The sequence below is a fragment of the Leuciscus leuciscus genome, assembly GCF_965113295.1.
Source record: "Leuciscus leuciscus genome assembly, chromosome: 8".
Taxonomy (NCBI): Eukaryota; Metazoa; Chordata; class Actinopteri; order Cypriniformes; family Leuciscidae; genus Leuciscus; species Leuciscus leuciscus.
This window is the reverse complement of record NC_138732.1, coordinates 7,199,676-7,215,590: the sequence shown is the minus strand read 5'-3', so window position 1 is coordinate 7,215,590 and position 15,915 is coordinate 7,199,676. Positions and strand designations below refer to the sequence as shown.

General features: G+C 37.4%; 1 protein-coding gene across 2 annotated transcripts; it reads left to right on the top strand.

The window, feature by feature from the left end:
- The first annotated feature begins 403 nt into the window (after nucleotides 1-403).
- On the top strand, nucleotides 404-14,104 carry fgf24 (fibroblast growth factor 24). Of its 2 annotated transcripts, none has more exons than XM_082177181.1 (5): nucleotides 404-1,346; nucleotides 1,563-1,599; nucleotides 5,865-6,027; nucleotides 11,144-11,250; nucleotides 12,533-14,104. In XM_082177181.1, the coding sequence occupies exons 1-5, from the start codon at nucleotides 1,315-1,317 to the stop codon at nucleotides 12,809-12,811; spliced, it is 618 nt and encodes a 205-aa protein (XP_082033307.1). In that variant the 5' UTR covers nucleotides 404-1,314; the 3' UTR covers nucleotides 12,812-14,104. The 2 variants fall into 2 exon arrangements, with proteins under 2 accessions (XP_082033307.1, XP_082033306.1); XM_082177180.1 differs by having other exon boundaries at nucleotides 408-1,346; nucleotides 5,865-6,036.
- The last annotated feature ends 1,811 nt before the right edge of the window (nucleotides 14,105-15,915 follow it).

The window sequence follows — 15,915 nt, the reverse complement described above, 5'->3', positions numbered from 1 at the left end:
TATGACACAGTCATGGACACAAATATTACATTTCTAAGAATTCGGCACGTGTGTTTAATACTTGATTATTTAACATTTCTCCATTTTTATCGGCTCCAACAACTTTATTTGTCTTTGATCTAAGTATTAATGTCGGTTCCACTTTATATTGTCTTTAACTATGTACTAACATTTAAATTAATCATTTGATACAATGCACTTATTTTTTTTTGTGCACACATGCATGTTTTTACATTGTACAATAACACAATTAGTACATTGTACTTATTTTTGATGTAAATACACACAAGACAACTAATATAAAGTGCGACCTTAATGTATTATTATTATTATTATTATTATTATGCATTTTAGTTTTGAAAAAGTGAGAGTAACGTCTCTGCTACCCCATCAGAAGAGAATTTGGTTATCTCAACAGCGAGTGTCTGGTTTTGCTCAACTGAAATGCACCTGTTTACGAGTTCATATGTGAAATTCGCAAGCAATTCTCACAGACTGACAGTGAAACGACGAAAGAGCTCAAGAAACTACGAGGAGCGCAAAGGAAACTGCTCAGACAGAAGAAAAGCGCATTCCGCGCACCGATGGACTCTCTCAGATCACCCTATCAGGTGCAAAACCACTGACAGGTTTCCACCCACCACCAGCCCAAAACCCCTCAGTGCGCTCCAGCCCTCTTCGGCACACAGACAGACAGACAGTCCCGTCCCATCACCCAGCGCTCTTCCAGGATTTGCCACGGGTCTGAGCGCCTTTAATGCAAAAACTACTTGGATAACAGTGAAGCAACATTTAAAGAAGATACTTATAACCCTAACTCATCTACTTTGACAGCTTGGACTTGTTGGGAAACTTTTCCCTCTTCAAACAATGGACACGGGAAGCTTGGAATGATCCACGTAAGGTGTGCACTATCTGGTGTCCTCGGCAGGTACGAACGGAATTTATCTTTTTCCTATCGCATACTGGATCAAGAATAAGCACGAAAGGTCGCGGATTGTTCACCGAGGAGGAGACACCCCGCGTCAGTCTTTTTCAATTCAATCTTTGCGCGCTTTGGCGAGAGAGCGCAGCGCGCGCGGACCGCGGAGGAGCGGAGTGACCACCGGGAAGACACTGATTTGCGTTTATTCAGATATTTTTCAAACAAGAAACAGCCTCATGCTGCTTCCAGCGGCACATTTACACGTGCTGCATCTCTCTTTTCCCTGGGATTGCACCTCTCCTACGGGATTTTGTGTGTGAGACACTGGCGGGGCTCCGCGCGCCACTTACAGGAGCGGCAAACGCTGGAAACAGGTGTATTTGACCAAGATGTCTGTCCTGCCGTCAAGGTTCATCTACGTGTAAGGAATATTCTTAATAGTCTCTTTGATTCACTTTGAGTTCGTGCATTCTTGCCAATAGAAGTCGCTCAAAGCCAGGTTTAAGATGTACTGCTATATTTTTATCTGGTGTAATTGCTTGTGATTCACCCCTCCTTACTTCCCTCCTGTGTCTCTCCCCCCCCCTCTCTCTCTCTATTTCTCTCTCCCTCTCATTCTCTCTCTTTCTCTTTCCAGGTGTTTACATTTACTGGTCCTCTACTTCCAGTTGCAGGTAAGTCTGGCTGTTTCACTGTCATCATGAATCTGGATTAAGGGAGGGATTATGAGGATGTGCCGCCGGTGCGCAAACACAAAGCTTGTTTCATTTGTTGTTTTAAGGTTTTTGAAAACAGAGGCATGGGAAATCTACACCCCAGAGGCTGTAAAATTAAAAAGTGCCTTTGGATTTGTTGGTGGTCTTGCCAGAGGAATTGAATTTATCTTTCTCTCTCTCTCTCTAAAAAAAAAAAAAGTCTGAGTTTTCCTTTGTGCTTCTTTGTGTTTTATTTAGAGCTGGGATAAAAACAAATCTAGTATTTTTTTTCTTCTAACGAGTCTTGTACTTGTCTAAAACATAATTACTTCCCTCCCAGTAGTTAGGAAACTCATTGACTGATTTAATGCTGAGTATAATAAGCAATTTGTGCATTTAATTTTCTTTCTATCTATCTATCTATCTATCTATCTATCTATCTATCTATCTATCTAGAAATCTAGAAATCAAATAAATATATAGAACAAAAATGAAATCTAAGGCAGCTAAGTGACCAAACAAATCGTATTTCCTTTTAAAAGCTATTAAGGTAAGACTATCTGCAATCTCGGGCTCTTTTTCAGGAAGGTGACTAATTCAGCCAACAAATAAGTAATTAGATATGTGCAGTTCCTCAAATCCGTCTTTACTGACAGATGTACATACCTCACAAGGCGGGGACGGCTTAATAAATACTTTTTTTGTTTTCTTCTCATGGCAAATGGGTCAGGGCATTGTGATTATAAAACTTGCATCAGAATGTCGTAATAAAAGGGGGCGATCACCCCTCCAATGGGGAACAAAAGCCACTGGTTTGAAGAAAACGAGACCCATGTTGGTTATATAATTGTGTGCGTTCAGTTTTGTTCCAAAGCAGTTGGCACAAACAAGGCTTTAGTGTGGCACAGCCTGCTTTTTGAGTCCGTGATGACAGTAGTATGATAGACAGAGTATCACCTGCTTCACTGTTGTTATAGGTTCTCCCTGAGAAAACAAACACAGTTGTTATTAAGGAGATGCAGTGAAAGACGGGGCGATAAGCACAGTTTAAGTGGCGTTGTTTCCTGAGATGTATCCTGCTCAGAGAGTGGTGTCTGCAGATAGGGCCTATCTGACATGCAAGAGTGGCTCGGCTTCTTAGCTGGGACGGGGTCGGGCTTTTGAAGTCGCAGTGAGATCAGTTTGCCTAGGTTTGCTTTGAAGGGAATCGGGCGGCATGATAAAAATGCTTGGCCGTGGCTGGCTCTCTGCATAGGCATGCCCTCTGCCTTCCCGCTCCCGTCCATATACACAACTGTCTACAAAACACATCTCTGTGTTTGACTAGATTGCCAGATTTCAGAGTGAATCCTTCCGACTCGTGTGCGCATGAGCTGCGTATGTATGTGTTATTTGCAAGCAGAAATGAACCTGGTTTCTGTATGCACTCTTAAAAATAAAGGTTTTTGCTGCAATGCCATAGAATAGCCATTTTGGCTTCCAAAGTAAACCTTTCAGAGAAAGGTTCTTAAAATAATCACTTTTTCTTATAGTGTGAAGTACATTTTAATAATCTAAAAAACTTTTTTCCACTATAAAGAACATTTGTGGAATGGAAAGGTTGTATTGATGTTAAAGGTTGTTAATGGAACCATCGATGGACGTAAAGCTTTATTTTTAAGAGTGTAGAGACAACGTGTGATAGCTTCTGTTTGAATGTGATTCATGGATTCATCTATAGGAAAATAATGTAACAATTACTCAAATAAATTCAGTTTATTTTGCTAGAAAGATTTAGGTAGATGAAGGTAGCCGGCCAACTTGAACTAATAATTATTAATTGTTTTTTTAAGGCGAAAATAACTCTTAACTATACGTTGTGAAATGCCTTTGGGTTTGTTTAACCCCTTATTGCATGTGTCCACTGCAGTGGTCAGATCTTTAAAAGTTGTTTTTAACCATTCATGATCTTTGACATTTTCTCATAATTCTATATGACTGTCCTCTTTATGTCATTGTGTTTTTATTTATTGTAGCATACATTGTAGACATGTTTTAATAAATACACACTAAAAATCTAAAGATTGTGGTCAGAAAAAAATATATATTTAAAATAATTAAATACTTTTATTGATCAAAGATGCATTACGTTGATCAAAAGTGGCAGTAATGTTACAAAAGTTTTTTTTTTTTTTTACAAAAATGTTTCTTGAGCAGTAAATCAGCAAATTAGAATGATTTCTGAAGGATCATGTGACACTGAAGACTGGAGTAATGATGCTGAAAATTCAGCTTTGCATCACAGGGATAAATTATATTTGACAATATATTACAATATAAAACAGATATTTTAAAATGTTATAATATCTCACAATATTACTGCTTTTACTGTATTTTTGAACAAATAAATGCAGTCTTGGTGAGCATAAAAGATTTCTTTCAAAAATATTAAAAAAAAATCCAACCCCCTTTGTTAAAAGAATCTGTTTTGCTTTGGATTGAATAATTCCTGCATTAATGGGTTAACGTTGGCGGTTGTGTCATGTTGACGTGTTTCTAAGCAGTCCTGCATTCAGCGTGAATCTCAATGGAAGTTTCTTTCTCAAGTCTGTTGAATAGATCTCTCTTTTTTTTGTACCGTGAGCTGCGTGTTTCCCCTTGTGCTCTCTAAATGTCATTAATTAGCTGAGGTTAAAATAACATGAAGTGAAAGCATGTAATGTGAGTGTAATTAACCACCTGAGAGAAGCCACATAAAAGCTCATTACAGGATAATTACCCCTCGTTTCAGCCCGAGAGAGTAGTCTTGGCTGGGACGGGGATTCCAGGGTTTTTAGAGGTATATGTTTTCCTCACATATGGAAGGATGACAGAAGAGGAGGAGGAAAGATAGAGGCTTTTGGATGAGAAGTGGATTGGTGATTTTTGTATAAAGTGAGTGTGAATGTGAGCGACAAGAGAGGCCATGGCAAGCTGCATTGTATTTTATTATGTTAGTCACTAACATAATAAAATACAATGCAGCTTGCCATGGCCTCTCTTGTTAGTGCTTTAGTGTGTGTGTGTGTGTGTGTGTGTGTGTGTCAGTGCAACAGTTGTGTACATACACTTCCCATACTTACAGGTGTGTATGTGTGATTTATGAGTGTGATTCTTACCTTAGGCAGATATTTGTTTGATGACAGAGTTAGATCTTTCAGGTGGATAATTGCTGGAGACTTGCTAGTGGAAATTGAAAACTTCACTTCTCGTTGTAGCTCCAGGCTCAGAATATTCAGATGTTTTATTTAGAGAGAGAGAGAGAGAGAGAGAGAGAGAGAGAGAGAGAGAGAGAGAGAGAGAGAGAGAGAGAGAGAGAGAGAGAGAGAGAACATGCATGAATCACTGTGATCTGAACATTTATTGAAAAATCTGACCCTATTTACTTTCTTAATACACAATTCTGGTCTTATTGTGAGTGATCTTAGTGCAGCATGTTTGCAAGTTTATAATAATCTTTCAGCAAAATGTAATAAATTGCTTGAAATCCCACCCTCTCTTGATTCACATGATAAAAGTAAAATCTTAATATTTTTACTGTAATTTGCATCAAATAAAAATTCAAGCTTGTTTCCGACACGGAATAAAACAATTTAAAAGATAATTGCGACTTTTTATAACACAATTCTGACTTTTTTCTTACTATAACTCGCAATTCTGAAAATTTTCGAACATTTGCGAGTTATAAAGTCAGAATTGCAAGATATAAACTCGCAATTTTGACTTTTTTCTCGCAATTGAGTTTATCTCACAATTCTGACTTTATAACTCGCAATTGCAAGTTTATATCTCACAATTCGGAGAAAAATTCGAATTGTGAGATAAAAAGTCGCAATTACCTTTTTTATTTCTTATTCTGTGGAAAAAACAAGCTTTCATACATAAATGCAGCCTAGGTTTAGCTTAAGAGATGTCTTTCAAAAACATAAAAAAAAATCTTACCGACCCCAAACTTTGTGTTTATCAATATATTTAACCTTCTCATCATTTAACTCTCATCATTTTGGGGGTAAAAATGATTATTATATTGTTTTAAAAAAATAAATAATAAAAAATGCCTTTGTAATTGAATTATTCATGCATTTATTGGCTGAATTGATTTCGGCAGTTGTGTCATGCTGACTTTCATCACATGTTAATGTGGTTTAATGTTGACTTTAAAATGCATGCAGTTGTACAACTGAACCAAGAAATAGATCAACACTTTTTGTTGTTGCTGATTCTAGGAATCTCACCAGAGTTCCGCCGACTTCCGGTTCTACATCGAGAACCACACTCGAGACGACGTGAGTCGGAAGCAGGTACGGATATATCAGCTCTACAGCCGAACCACTGGGAAACATGTGCAGATCCTGGGCAAGAAGATCAACGCCAATGGAGACGATGGGGGCAAGTACGGTACGGGAGTGTTCCTGTGCTCTCAGATGAATCAAAAGAACCTTTATCATTTGACTCCGTTTTTATTCTGCTGTTAGGCAGAACGATTTAAATTGATAGTTCAGCCAAATATGAAACTTCTGCCCTCATTTATTCAGCCTCGTGTCATTTCAAACCGGTTTGGCTTTCTCAGCTAACATTGAACGTTCTCCAAACTTTAGCTAACATTCTGGCAAGATTCTCTCAGAGTCAAGAGCAAACATTCTTCCTGTAACATTAATAGAATGTTCTTTCACATTTATCTGGTCTTTAATAATGTTCTCTAAATGTTAGCACAAAAACATTATTCATACATCATTCATTCCTGAAACTTTTTAGTTGGACATTCATTTAATGTTTTTATTGCAGGGGTGTGAATTGGAATTTGGGAAATCAGAATATTGTCTTAAAATGGATTGCATGACCCAATACTGATTGAAATATTGTCAAATTCATATCGGAAAACATAGTCATTGACCGAATCAGTCTGAATCATGAACGAATCACTCAGAGATCATGCAAGGATCTAACTCTTAAAGTTTGGTTTGGTTTCTACAGGTTTGGAATGACATGAGGGTGAGTAAATGATGAAAGAATGAAAGAAATATTTTTTAAGAGAATTAAACGCTCTTTAACGGGATTTATTATTATTATTATTATTATTTTTTCATGTTTCCAAGTCTCTGGCTGTGAGCGTGCTTGAATCGGAGAATCATGTATAGTTTCAAAATCATTAAATCTGCCTCTTGATTTTGAATGTACTAAATATTTTGGCTAATTTTTATAATGCGTTCCACAAACAAAAAGTGTGTAGTTCTCTCAGCTCCATTTAACAAATCGTACCATGTTTAAATACCATATTTCCCCAGATCAGCATTCCATCTGGATCTGCTAATATCATATCTAAGATGAACTTCTTCTCTTTAACATCCAACCTGAACCGTTATTAATCAAAATGTATCAAAGTATAAACAAAACAAAAAGCGCAGAACTGATGGGCAGCGTGCCCCAGCGGTCCTAGTGTGAGAACAGAAACTCTGTGTGAAGATAAACACACTGAATGCTGCACTTAACTTTGCCGACTGATACAAGCATGTTTATATTCCAGTCTTGTGCGCGTTTGTGTCAGTCAGAGATGTTCAGCATAAAGATTCCCAAACATAAACCTTTAGTCCTGGATTCCTGTACCCGCATAATACTGTTACTCATACAGTCTTATAGTTCCCCGTTTCTGTTTGACCCTTGAGTTCTGAAGGGAGGATCAAGATTATTACATTTTGATGGCATAGTTCACCTACAAATCTCACAAGTTGGTCCAAACGTGTATGACTTTCTTTGTTTATGAAGTTTAAGTCATTGTTCAGTTAAAATCTTGATATCAACCTTAATTCTCCTTTGCACATGAATGAGAAAAGTAATGATGCCTGATTCGTGAAGATTTTGAACAACATGATCAGATATCCCATTTTCATTCATTTAGAATTTGATTGATAGCAAATTTGGTTAGTCACTGGGTTGTGTTCATTTGTGTTTAGATGGTTAGGGTTGTGTTCTGATTGCAGTAAGTCTTACATCAACTCACAGCAGTTATGTGTGTCTGTGCCATTAAACTCTGTGTTATTATGGTAACGCTTTAGTATAGGGTCCAATTCCCACTATTAACTAGTTGCTTATTAGCATGCATCTTAGTTATGATATTGGCTGTTTATTAGTACTTATAAAGCACATATTAATGCTTATTCTGCATGACCATATTCTACATCTCTAATCCTACCCAATACCTAAACTTAACAACTAGTAATAAGAAGTATTTAGGTGTTTATTAAGGCAAAAGTTGTAGTTAACAGTTAGTTTATAGTGAGAATTGGACCCTAAACTTAAGCGACAGTTATTATTAATCGGGTATTTTTCTTCAAACTGGCCATGACAGAAGTTGACCTAAATGAAAAGAGGTACCATAGAAGCAGACATTTTTATACGTATGCCTGCTATAGTGCCCCTTGTGGCAGTGTTGAGAATGCAGCCTGTAGTTGCGTCGTACCAGGGATTCCCAAACTGGGTTTTGTGAGTTAATGGAAAGATGAATTAATATAGAAAAGAATAAAATAATTTAAAAACAATCAAAATAAAATCACCCAAAATTGAAGAATTGTCGAAATATGTTAAATTAATGAGATATTAGCTTAAAATCTCAGGGGTACTTCAAAGAAATATTTTTAGTCAAAGGAGTTTGGCTGAAAAATAAGTCTGGGTATCTGTTGTGTATATTTGAACACAGAAACGGCAACGACGGCATGTGAAATTGAGCTTGTATGGCTAGTTGTGTTTTCAGCCTTAATGTTCAGCATTGAGTATTTATTTATGGCGATGTTGGTAATGTTCACTATTTATTTATTCATAGCTGAATAAGTTAAAGCTGATGTTTTGATAAAGTTAAAGCTTTTGTTGATGTTAAAATAGGGTCTAGTAAGTATTTATGGCAATGATGATAGTGTTCTTTATTCAGGAAGTATTTACAGTAATGTTAGTTATTGTTTGTCATGTTTTGAACGGGGTCCTAACAGCTGGAAGTGTTTATAGCAGGTCTAGCTGTTGTTTACTGCTGAAATGTGTCAGTGTCTGGTTAAGCAGTTCAGCGTTGGCTGAGTTGTTCCTCTGTACCTGTGTTAGCATGAGAGGAGGCAGATCCAGGTAAACCCCCACACCTGGCACCTGTGAACTCCATGACACACACATACACACACACACACACACACACACACACACACACACACACACACACACACACACACACACGCGCACGCACGCACGCACGCGCGCACACACACACACACACACACACACCCTCTCTGCTGTCCTGTCAAAGTTATTATGAAAAGTATTTGAAATATTTGAAAACTAAAGGAAAGCTGAGCATATGTTCAAATCATGCCTCAATTCTGAGCTGCTATTCAAGAGTCAAACTGAGTTAAGATGTTCAGATTTATGAGCATTTATGCACATTTATACTACCATTTGGTATACCAAGTTTGGTATCAGTAAGATTTTTTTTTAAAGAAATTAATACTGTTGTTCAGCAAGGATGAATAAAAGTGATGATGAAAAGTGACAGTAAATAAGTTTATAATGTTACAATTAAATGCTGTTCTTTTGAACTGAACTATTCATCAAAAGAATCCTAAAAAAAAGTTTCACAGTTTCCACAACAATATTAATCAGCAATGAACTGATTTCAACATTCATAATAATAATAAATATTTCCTGAGCAGCAAATCATCTAGAGTAATGATGCTGAAAATGCAGCTTTGATCACAGGAATAAATTACATTTGAATTCTGTAATCTTAAATTGTGATAATATTTCACAATATTACGGTTATTTTTTGATCAAATAAATGCAGCCTTGGTGAGCAGAAGAGACTTAAAAAAATAAATAATAATAAAATAAAAAAATCTTACTGACCCCAAACTCTTGAATGGTTGTGTATGTTAAAGTCAAAATGTGTAAAGTCAACATAAATTGCTGTTTGCAACCTGTGTGTGAAGACTGATATTCCGTGAGATAAAAATGCAGGATAGAATTGATTACCCATCCCCTCCGAATATTCAGTTTCACTTGGTTTACGTCAGGTTACGGAAGTAAAATGGCTGGTTTCACATTAACTTTAACCGAAAAATGAAAACAACCTTATATTTGAACACTGACATGAGGCACACACTGCGGGATCAGATCGTACACTCGTATGGCTCATTTATCAGCAAACACTCGCCTTCCCAGAAACATCTCAAAAATGTCTTCGGTTTCACCCCTGTTTGACTTTCACATTACTGTTGACATCTGTGCTTTAATATTAATAAGCTGCAACAGTAAGACATCGGCTGATGCGCATATGGAGGGCTGACTGCTTTCAACATTACATTTTTAGGCACAGTGTTCATTTAAATACAGGAATTTTTCAGGCATATCTTTTAAAACGTCATGTTCTTGTGAAGGGCTCTGCTCGGAGGAGTGGGATCTTTCCCACCCTCATTTGATCTCAAGTGCCCTGCCTGGATTAGTCGTTCCTCTCATGTTGCCCTGGGCTGTTTTGGAAGGGGACAGTTTTGGTGTTGCTCTCTAAGCCTCTCTGCTTTGAGCACCTTTGAATAGCCCAGTGTGTTAAACAAATGGATCATCCTAACTTTTTGATTGAGTGAGCACGAACTAAAGGCAAGTGGAAACCCAATCCCTGGGGATCTGAACTGCTCCAAGGAGTTTGGCAGATTGCTTCCCCCCGAGAGAGGGGACCCTTAACAAAGGTGCTTACAGAGAGAGAGAGAGAGAGAGAGAGAGAGAGAGAGAGAGAGAGAGAGAGAGAGAGAGAGAGAATAAAAAGAAAGAGAGAGAGAGGGTTTGCTGTTTTAGTAGTTGTGAGGGAGCTGTAGTCTATGAATCGTTAAGTTTTTATTTATTTTTACACTATAAAAAATATATACACAATATATACACATTATTTAATGTACCGAATACTGCGTGAAAATGCATTGAATGTCTATATATAGTATATATACTATGTGAATAATGCTTCTTCTGAATAATACTACTGAATGATACAATTTCTCTTGTACATCTACATCTATAAAATAAATTACAACAGCTATCCCAATGATGAGTGAAAAAAAGGAAACAAAGAAATTATATTTTGTATATATAACTATTGACCATTACAACTGTTTGTATATTTACACATTTTTTATTGTAAACATGGAAAATAAATAAATAAACAAAAGTTACAATATAATTTTTTTATTTTTTTTTATTTTTATTACAACAATGTCTAAATACGTTAAATAATATTTAAATAAATAAGTAATTTTATAAATATTTTAAATATGTTTTGGCATTATGGTCAAAAAGAATTGCTTAAATGTCATGACAATAATGTCTTAAAAAAATAAAAATAATAATAATAATATATATATATATATATTGAAAATATGACCCAGGTGTGATCTTGAAGGATATAAAAAAATTAATAAAAAAATCATTCTGTGTGCATCACATTGTCTTCATGAACTTTGTGTAACCTGTGTTTTATTCTTACCTGCAGCTCTTCTTGTTGTGGAAACAGAGACTTTCGGGAGTCACATTCGAATAAAAGGGAAAGAGAGTGGATACTACATCTGCATGAACAAGAACGGCAAAATTATTGGAAAGGTATGTTTACTGAACTGGTCTGCATTATAATCTGACTCAATGTGATTTGCTGTTCAGACCGTCATGCAAACAACAGGTCCGATTTATTTTTTAATTTGGGCCACATTAACTGTGATGTGAATGTAACGAGAAAGTGTTTTTGGTTTCTGTGTTCATGCATTTGATTTACTCATCAATATGATTTTGATATGATGTTGCATCAATATGATTACCTGTGTTTTGCATGTTTAGCATGTTAACTTGGTGTATGTGCAATGTATGCACTGCTACTGCAACCAACTCCTGATGGTTACATGATGGAGCCAGTCAACACAAATTTTCACACCATCTATTTAAACAAAAATGAAATATTGAGGCTGCTTTTTGAACTTAAAATTGTCCCATTTTCCAAGTTCTTGTAATTTCCATACCACAAACAAATCTAAGTGGAAAGACCAACAGATGTCTAAATTTGCCATGAATAGGACATTACGTGCTTCACTGGCTTGTTTTGAACTGGTCCTGAGTTGAAGGGCACAATTATTGTGTCTTGTTGGGAAAGAGGCTAGTCATTCTTTAAAAAACACGCTTTGTACGACACGTATCTGTCCTGTCATACAACAGTTTTGTGCAGATGTGTGAACTGCAGATCAGTTTTAATCAAACTTTAAAATCGGTTCGCCCAGTCAGACGAGAGAACCAATGAAATGTGAGCTTTTGAAGGTTCTCTTGTTCTTCAACCCACATTGGGATATTCAGCGTAAAATCACGACTGATAATGTCATTGGGTGTGTTTAGTTTCTTATGCTGAATTTGAGACTCCTATATTGGAAAATCATCATAGGATGTTTTCTATATTTTTATTCACTCAATGGATCAATGAGATATCGTTATTTATGGTTATTAATCACTCTCTAGGGTACTTTATTCTAATTGGTCAATCATAATATTTTTCAGTCAAATATTGTTACCAGGTAACTGATTTCCTAAATACTAGTTTCTCTTGCTACTGTGTCTTTGAAACACATTACACTCTTTTTAGTTTTACATAATATATTAGAAGTTAAATCAATTCCTTTATGTCCATTATTTAATTAATTGGTAAACCATTATCATCATTATTGATTGCTGTTGGGATATTTATTTTATTTTTATTAATTAATTTTATTTTATTTTAATTGTTTTATTTTATTTAATTTTTTCATTTCATTTCATTTTAGGGGATCCAATCAGACCATCAGTTTAGGGGTTATTTTAATAAATGGGCTGTTTTCTGACATTTGGTCTTGTCCTCTCTCCTCAGCCCAATGGGAATAACCAGGAGTGCGTCTTCGTGGAGGAATATTTGGAGAACAACTACACGGCGCTGGTGTCAGCCAAGTACAAAGGCTGGTATTTGGGTTTCAATCGAAAGGGTCGACCCAAAAAAGGCTCCAAGACCACGCAGACGCAGCAGGAAGTGCATTTCATGAAGCGCCACCCCAAAGGAAAAGTGGACCCTCTGGAGGAGTTCCGTTTCACGACGGTAACCAAACGGACACGAAGGGCGCGGCGTTTAAAAACCAACCCTAAAACAAACTGAGTCGGTGAGGATGAGTACGCACCGCTCCCCGAGGACACTACGTGCTTCTTGCCTTACAAACACCTTAATCTTATCCGAAACAGGAGAAGGAAGAGGACACAAATAAACAATTGCTACGGAAAAAAAGACAAGAAGCTTAAAAAAAGTTCAAAGATGTTTTATTTTTATATTTCAGAAGCGTTGAGTTTCTCCCAGCAGTTGAATGTGGGTCTTTTTTTTAAATGTAATATTGGTGTCTGTTATTTTATTTATACTGGATTAACTAAGGATGACCTATAAGGAACTAGTGTCTCCTGCTTTGACACGTTTCCTGATAAAACTCTGGAATAGCGACGAGAGCAAACCGCACCGCCTGGGAAACCTTTTTTTTATTTTCATTTGTGTTGCCCCTGAGAACAAGGATCCAATATTTTCCACTGGAATGGGCTGTCATGGAGACGCAACGAGAGAACGATAACAAGGTCATGTGACCTTTTGCAGACCTCCATAGGTAAACGTGAAGCTTTGAGTGCAATATTTTGAAGAGCCGTGTTGGATGCTTTTCTCGTCTGAGACACCAGGCCTTCTCGTGGGCCGAACGTGCAGAACACTTTGATATTTTTTTTGATATTCTGTGATTCAGCTTAGATCAACATGCTTTGACTAGCTAGATATCAGCATTAGCTGTGGTAATAGTGTGTGTGAGAACCAACAGACGGAAGCCGGAATACGTTTTTAGGGAATTGCTGTAATGCTCCAAGCCTACAGCTGGATCCTGCATATGTGCTGATGATGCCGTCACCCTGTGTCCTTTCTAAAATTTAGCTACCAAAACATGCATAAAATCCAGGTATGATGCATTGCTCTTAATGTCCCTGATGCTCTTTTAAGTGAGGGATTTTGACTACTTCCAGGTCATTAAGCCAATGAAATCGGTCCACCTGACAATCAGTCATTTATTTGTATTCTAGAACACTTGCTCTCAGTTCTAGAACGTTGGAGACGCGGGTGCACAGAGGAAATCCCTTCTGCAGACGCTGGGCTCCGGCCACTGTTGGTGCGGTCGACTCTCCATATGGGTATAGCTGTAGTATTCACACGTCTATATACTCGTCGTCTGTCAGACGTTACTAACAATCATGACACACGTACAATTAAAAAAAAAATGTATGCAAAAATAATAATTTTATTACTATTATAAAATATTTATTGCCTTTCTCTGTAAATATGACTTGATGAATTTATTTGACCTCTGTTAATAATAATAAAAAAGAGGACTATATATGGAAAATGAATAAATGTTATCAGACTGTTTTTATGGCGTTTGGAAATGTGGATGTATGACTACAAATATTGCAGTGATAGAGACTCGACTTAGACTTTATCTCTGTTATTTGACTTTAGACTAGTCTCTTCTTTCCACTACTCCATACTACCTGCTCCTATAGACCCATGCCGTATGATTTCATAATCAAATGTGTGAGTCAAAAGACTCCTTTCAGTCTAATGTGTTATTGAAAATGTGACTCATTCACTCTCTGAGGTGTGCATAGTTTAGAAACAACTGTCAAACTGTCAGGTTTTGTATTAGCTTTTAATATCACAGATGCATCAAAAACAACATTGACATTTAGATATTCAACATTTTGATTCAAATTCGATATTGGATCCCATAAATCTGTAAATACTTAAAGGATTAGTTCACCCAAAAATGAAATTTCTGTCATCATCTACTCACCCTCATGTCGTTCCAAACCTGTAAGACTTTTGTTCATCTTTGAAACACACTGAAGATATTTGTAATAAAAATCTGAGATCTTTCTGTCCCTCCATCGATTGCTATGCAACTCCCACTTTGTCGCTTAAAAAAGTTCTTAAAAAGATCGTAAAACGAATCCATAGGAACGGTTTAGTCCAAATTTTCTGAAGAGACTTAGGTTCTTGCGAACCTCAAACGTGCTGTGTAACACGAAAATGAACCCATTGGTTCTTGTTGAAGCTCAAACGTGCTGCGTAACACGAAAATTAAACTCATTGGTTCTTGTTGAAGCTCAAACGTTTTGCGTAACACGAGAATGAACCTCATTGGTTCTTGCAGAAGCTCAAACGTGCTGCGTAACACGAGAACGAACCTCATTGGTTCTTGCGGAAGCTCAAACGTGCTGCGTAACACGAGAATGAACCTCATTGGTTCTTGCAGAAGCTCAAACGTGCTGCGTAACACGAGAACGAACCTCATTGGTTCTCGCAGAAGCTCAAACGTTTTGCGTAACACGAGAACGAACCTCATTGGTTCTTGCAGAAGCTCAAACGTTTTGCGTAACATGAGAATGAACCTCATTGGTTCTTGCAGAAGCTCAAACGTGCTGCGTAACACGAGAATGAACCTCATTGGTTCTTGCTGAAGCTCAAACGTGCTGCGTAACACGAGAGTGAGCCTCATTGGTTCTTGCAGAAGCTCAAACGTGCTGCATAGCACGAGAGTGAGCCTCATTGGTTCTTGCAGAAGCTCAAACGTGCTGCGTAACACGAGAGTGAGCCTCATTGGTTCTTGCAGAAGCTCAAACGTGCTGTGTAACACGAGAGTGAGCCTCATTGGTTCTTGCAGAAGCTCAAACGTGCTGCGTAACACGAGAATGAACCTCATTGGTTCTTGCAGAAGCTCAAACGTGCTGCGTAACACGAGAGTGAGCCTCATTGGTTCTTGCAGAAGCTCAAACGTGCTGCGTAACACGAGAGTGAGCCTCATTGGTTCTTGCAGAAGCTCAAACGTGCTGCGTAACACGAGAATGAACCTCATTGGTTCTTGCTGAAGCTCAAACGTGCTGCGTAACACGAGAGTGAGCCTCATTGGTTCTTGCAGAAGCTCAAACTTGCTGCGTAACACGAGAGTGAGCCTCATTGGTTCTTGCAGAAGCTCAAACGTGCTGCGTAACACGAGAATGAACCTCATTGGTTCTTGCTGAAGCTCAAACGTGCTGCGTAACACGAGAATGAACCTCATTGGTTCTTGCAGAAGCTCAAACGTGCTGCGTAACACGAGAATGAACGAGAGTGAGTTATTCATGACATAATTTTCATTTTTGGGTGAACTAACCCTTTAATAATACAGAAATTCTGGAATT

What these genes read in the sequence shown, in the direction of transcription:
- fgf24 (XM_082177180.1), top strand. Translation starts at nt 1,315, where the DNA reads ATGTCTGTCCTGCCGTCAAGGTTCATCTACGT. An exon ending in CCGTCAAGGTTCATCTACGT is followed by an intron (nt 1,347 to 1,562) that starts GTAAGGAATATT and finishes TTCTCTTTCCAG; the next exon opens with GTGTTTACATTTACTGGTCC. An exon ending in AGACGATGGGGGCAAGTACG is followed by an intron (nt 6,037 to 11,143) that starts GTACGGGAGTGT and finishes TCTTACCTGCAG; the next exon opens with CTCTTCTTGTTGTGGAAACA.